At 47.8% G+C, this 5,000-nt stretch overlaps 1 protein-coding gene across 1 annotated transcript in view; it reads right to left on the bottom strand.

The window, feature by feature from the left end:
• fndc1 (fibronectin type III domain containing 1) overlaps positions 1 to 4,967 on the bottom strand; it is a gene marked incomplete at both ends in the record, with an annotated part of 53,568 nt that extends 48,601 nt beyond the window's left edge. Inside the window, 3 exon segments of the mRNA XM_080533487.1 lie at positions 314 to 394; positions 4,275 to 4,361; positions 4,901 to 4,967. Of these exon segments, the coding sequence (XP_080389613.1) occupies positions 314 to 394; positions 4,275 to 4,361; positions 4,901 to 4,967 (235 nt within the window).
• Between the last annotated feature and the right edge of the window lie 33 nt (positions 4,968 to 5,000).

Raw genomic sequence — 5,000 nt, 5'->3', positions numbered from 1 at the left:
CCAGCCAGCCAGTCAGCTAACCAGCCAGCCAGTCAGCTAACCAGCCAGCCAGCCAACCAGCCAGTCAGTCTGACATCCTATAGGCTCAGAGCAGCAAGACATTGGGATTACTCTTCACATAGAGAGAGCTGGGACCGTTTGACCCTCCTCGATGACAGCAGCTATTTCTATCTGCCTGGGCCATTTCTATCTAATGGGTTTTCTACAGATCGGTTTACCTGTGAGGTTAGGAGTTCGAGACACACTATCCCCCCTCTGGGATAAAAGATAGATAGATGTAGATTGAACAGATCTGTCTCGCTCACGTGCTTACCTGGGGAGGAGGAGGAGGAGGAGGTGTTGACAGGCGCCCCGCCCAGCACGGCGAAGCCGTCCAGTTGAACCCATTCACCACCTGAGACACGGGGAGTGAACAGAACACAGGAGGGTGAACAACAGGGGAGAAAGTAGACAGCCTGGGTTAGAAAGCAATTTCATTGTGACCCAGTCTGATCATTTGGGTCCGCATGTCGGCAACCAACCAATCAAAATGTTCGGGCTTTTCTTTTGAAACACGGAAGTAAGTTTTAACGTTGTTGAGAATCACAACTCAAACTCGCTAGTCAAGCCAAAATACTGCAACAACGCAATGGATTGGGTGAGTAATCCCCCCCACTGCTACCTAGTTAACTAGAACACTACGGTACTTTACGTTGTTAGCAGGCTCACACAACAACCTGTGCCAGTTGACTAGTGATGTGTCATTGATTTTCAACAACGCGGAAATGTATTCACATTTTTCTGAAAGAAAAGTCAGATCAGAACAGTCAGATCCCAACATGAGGACCAAAGCATTAGAACGTGTCACGATTGTGTTACTAGTACTTTAAAAGTGTGATGTTATTGTTACATTAAATCTCTCCACCCCAAATCTATCTCTTTCTCTCCCTCTCCCCCTCTCCCTCCGTAAGTCATTCTGTGTTGCTTTAACAGAGAGCTCAGATCGGCCAGACACATTAATGATGTGGAAGTAGCTTGGTGTTATTTACGGCGGTGCGTGGTGTGTGTGTGTGTGTGTGTGTGTGTGTGTGTGTGTGTGTTCGTGGTGCTAGCACAGTTCTGGGAACAGACCGATGGCAAAGACCGCTTCCAACGCTCGTGAGCGGAACATGGAGACATCGCCCATCGACCAATGGGCGACCAGGACACACAGGCAGACAAGCATGCACACACACACACACACACACACACACACACACGGCCAGACATGCATGCAATTAACTACCATAACACTTGACTCCTCACACACAAACACACACACACACACACATACACAGAGAGAGACAGACGGACATGCCATGCAATTAACTACCATAACACTTGACTCCTCTCAAACACAAACACACACACACACACACACACACACACACACACCACAGTCAGGGACCACAACACAGGGGTTTGGTTATTGGAGCGCGTCTCGGGTTTTGTAAAGTGGAAAACAAGGGTTGGCTGGAGGCTGGGAGGGTGGGAGGGGGAGGAGGGGGAGGGCCTCTGTGATGGAGAACGTCTGTGATGCCAAGCAGAGAGGAAAATGACAATAACAGCCTGCATGGCTTCTTAAACGCAGTGTACTGTGTGTGTGTGTGTGTGTGTGTGTGTGTGTGTGTGTGTGTGTGTGTGTGTGTGTGTGTGTGTGTGTGTGTGTGTGTGTCTATGGTTTTTTATATTTTTTGAGTCTGAGGTTTTATAAAGTGAGATTTAAGAATGAGCAGAAGAAGAATCTGGTAAAAACCCTAAAAATAATAAAATAATAAAATAATAAAATAATGTCGCAGTAAACGTCTAAAATAACTATGGTAGTGTCTGCTGCCCTCGCGGTGTGTGTGCGTGTCTGTGTGTGCGTGTGTGTGTGTGTGTGTGTGTGTGTGTGTGTGTGTGTGTGTGTGTGTGTGTGTGAGGAATCAAGTGTTATGGTAGTAAATTGCATGGCATGTCTAATAATAATAATAATACATTTTATTCATGGCCGCCTTTCAAGGCTCTCAAGGACACCTTACAAGACAGTTTAAAACCACATATCAAAACATTAAAACCAACAAAGCAAAATGAGATAAAAACTGCAAATTCAGATGTAACAACAAACAAAATACAGCAGATCAAACCAAGTAAGCCATTGTGAAAAGGTGTGTTTGAAATTAAGACTGGATTTGAAAGTGGAGAGAGTGTCAATATTGCGTATGTTAGGTGGCAGAGAGTTCCAGAGTGTTAGGTGGCAGAGAGTTCCAGAATGTTAGGAGACAGTTAGAGAGTTCCTGAATGTTAGGTGGCAGAGAGTTCCAGAGTGTTAGGAGACAGACAGAGAGTTCCAGAGTGTTAGGTGGCAGAGAGTTCCAGAGTGTTAGGTGGCAGAGAGTTCCAGAATGTTAGGAGACAGACAGAGAGTTCCAGAGTGTTAGGTGGCAGAGAGTTCCAGAGTGTTAGGAGACAGACAGAGAGTTCCAGAATGTTAGGTGGCAGAGAGTTCCAGAATGTTAGGAGACAGACAGAGAGTTCCAAAATGTTAGGTGGCAGAGAGTTCCAGAGTGTTAGGTGACAGAGAGTTCCAGAATGTTAGGTAGCAGAGTGTTCCAGAGTGGTAGGTAGCAGAGAGTTCCAGAGTGTTAGGTGGCAGAGAGTTCCAGAGTGTTAGGTGGCAGAGAGTTCCAGTGTTAGGTGGCAGAGAGTTCCAGAGTGTTAGGTGGCAGAGAGTTCCAGAATGTTAGGTAGCAGAGAGTTCCAGAGTGTTAGGTGGCAGAGAGTTCCAGAGTGTTAGGTGGCAGAGTTCCAGAGTGTTAGGTGGCAGAGAGTTCCAGAGTGTTAGGTGGCAGAGAGTTCCAGAGTGTTAGGTGGCAGAGAGTTCCAGAATGTTAGGTGGCAGAGAATTCCAGAGGCGAGGAGCAGAACGGCTGAAGGCTCTAGATCCCATAGTAGTCAGGCGGGCAGAAGGGATGACAAGTTGGTTGGCAGAGGAGGATCTGAGACTACGGGAGGGAGTGTGAGTAAGAAGGAGTTCAGAGAGGTATGAGGGTGCTAGGTTATGGAGAGCCTTAAAGGTGAGAAGGAGAATCTTAAAATGAATACGGAATTTGATGGGGAGCCAATGAAGTTGTTGGAGAACTAGAGTGATATGGTGAATGGAGGGAGTTCTAGTAATGATGCGTGCAGCTGAGTTCTGGACCAGTTGGAGTTTATGGAGACATTTGTGTGGGAGACCAAAGAGGATGGCATTACAATAGTCTAAACGGGAAGTGACCAGGGCATGGACAAGAATGGCGGTGCTGGAGGGCGTAAGTGATGGACGGAGACGATTTATTGCGTAGGTGGAAATATGCAGACCGAGTGACATTGTTGATGTGAGATTCGAAGGATAATGTGCTGTCCAGGATGACACCCCCAGACTCTTAACCTGAGGGGACGGGGAGACTGTGGAGTCGTCAATGGTAAAGGAGAAGCTGTGAGGTTTAGCCAAGGTGGATTTAGTGCCAACGAGGAGAACCTCTGTTTTATCACTGTTTAGTTTTAGGAGGTACCAGGATTTAATTACCAGCAAACAGTCGGAGAGGGCAGTGGGTGGGAGGTTGGAATCTGGCTTAGTGGGTAGGTGGAGCTGGGTGTCATCTGCGTAGCAATGAAACTGAAGTCCACATTTCCTGAAGATATTGCCAAGGGGTAGGAGGTAGATTATGAATAGGAGGGGGCCCAGAACAGATCCCTGGGGAACACCAGATGTTTGAGCTGGACAAACTGAGTGCGGCCAGAGAGATATGATGTGAACCAGTCATGGGGGGGGCCAGGCCAGTGATTCCAATGGAGGCTAATCTATCTAGGAGGATGTTATGTGAGATGGTATCCAAGGCTGCAGACAGATCCAGAAGCACAAGTATGGTTAGGAGCCCAGAGTCGGCTGCCATTAGTAAATCATTTGTGTCTGTTTGTCTCTCTGTGTGTGTGTGTGTGTGTGTGTGTGTGTGTGTGTGTGTGTTTGAGTGTGTGTGTGTGTGTGTGTGTGTGTGTGTGTGTCTGTTGGCCTTAGGACGTGAACACACTTGTCAACAGTGACAACGATAGAAACAATAAAAACACACCTTTCACCTCCTCGCTCAGAAACATCACGTACAGTACACACTCACACACACACACACACACACACAGACACACACACACACACACACACAGACACACACACACACACACACACACACACACAGACACACACACACACACACGCACACACACACACACACACACCTCACCTCCGGGCGTCTCAGCGCGGTACACAGGCTTGCTCTTCCCCTCCCGGTTCTCTGCGCTCATCTTGAGGAAGTGCAGAACTCCCGGCTCTGAAACACACCTGTAGTTAGGCCAGACCTCTCTCTCTCTCTCTCCCTCTCTTTCTCTCTCTCTCTCTCTCTCTCTCTCTCTCTCTCTCTCCCTCTCTTTCTTTGTTTTCATCTCTCTCTCTCTCTCTCTTTCTTTGTTTTCATCTCTTTCTCTCTCCCTCTCTCTCTCTCCTCTCTCTCTTTCTCTCTCTCTCTGTCTCTCTCTCTCTCTCTCTTTCTCTCTCTCTCTTCTTTCTTTCTTTCATCTCTTTCTCTCTCTGTCTCTCTCTCTCTCTCTCTCCCTCCCTCTCTCTCTCTCTCTCTCTCGCTCTCTCTTTCTCTCTTTCTTTCTTTTCATCTCTTTCTCTCGCCTCTCTGTCTAGCGTTGACTTTCTTTCACTCTTACTGGAACTGAACTGACCTTTCTTATTCCCTTTTCACTCTCTCTCTCTCTCTGTCTCTCCATCTCCCTCCCTCCCTCTCTCTCTCTGTCTCTCCATCTCCCTCCCTCTCTCTCCCCCTCCCTCTCTCTCTCTCTCGCTCTTCTGTCCATCTCTTACCTACATCCTCCAGTACCTCGGAGCGTCTGTCTCTCTCTCTCTCTCTCTCTCCTCTCTCCTCTCTCATCTCTCTCTCGCTCTCTCTCTCTCTCTCCATCCC

The sequence above is a fragment of the Nansenia antarctica genome (assembly GCF_963989245.1).
Source record: "Nansenia antarctica genome assembly, chromosome: 6".
NCBI lineage: Eukaryota > Metazoa > Chordata > Actinopteri > Argentiniformes > Microstomatidae > Nansenia > Nansenia antarctica.
This window is presented reverse-complemented; position numbering and strand designations above follow the sequence as displayed.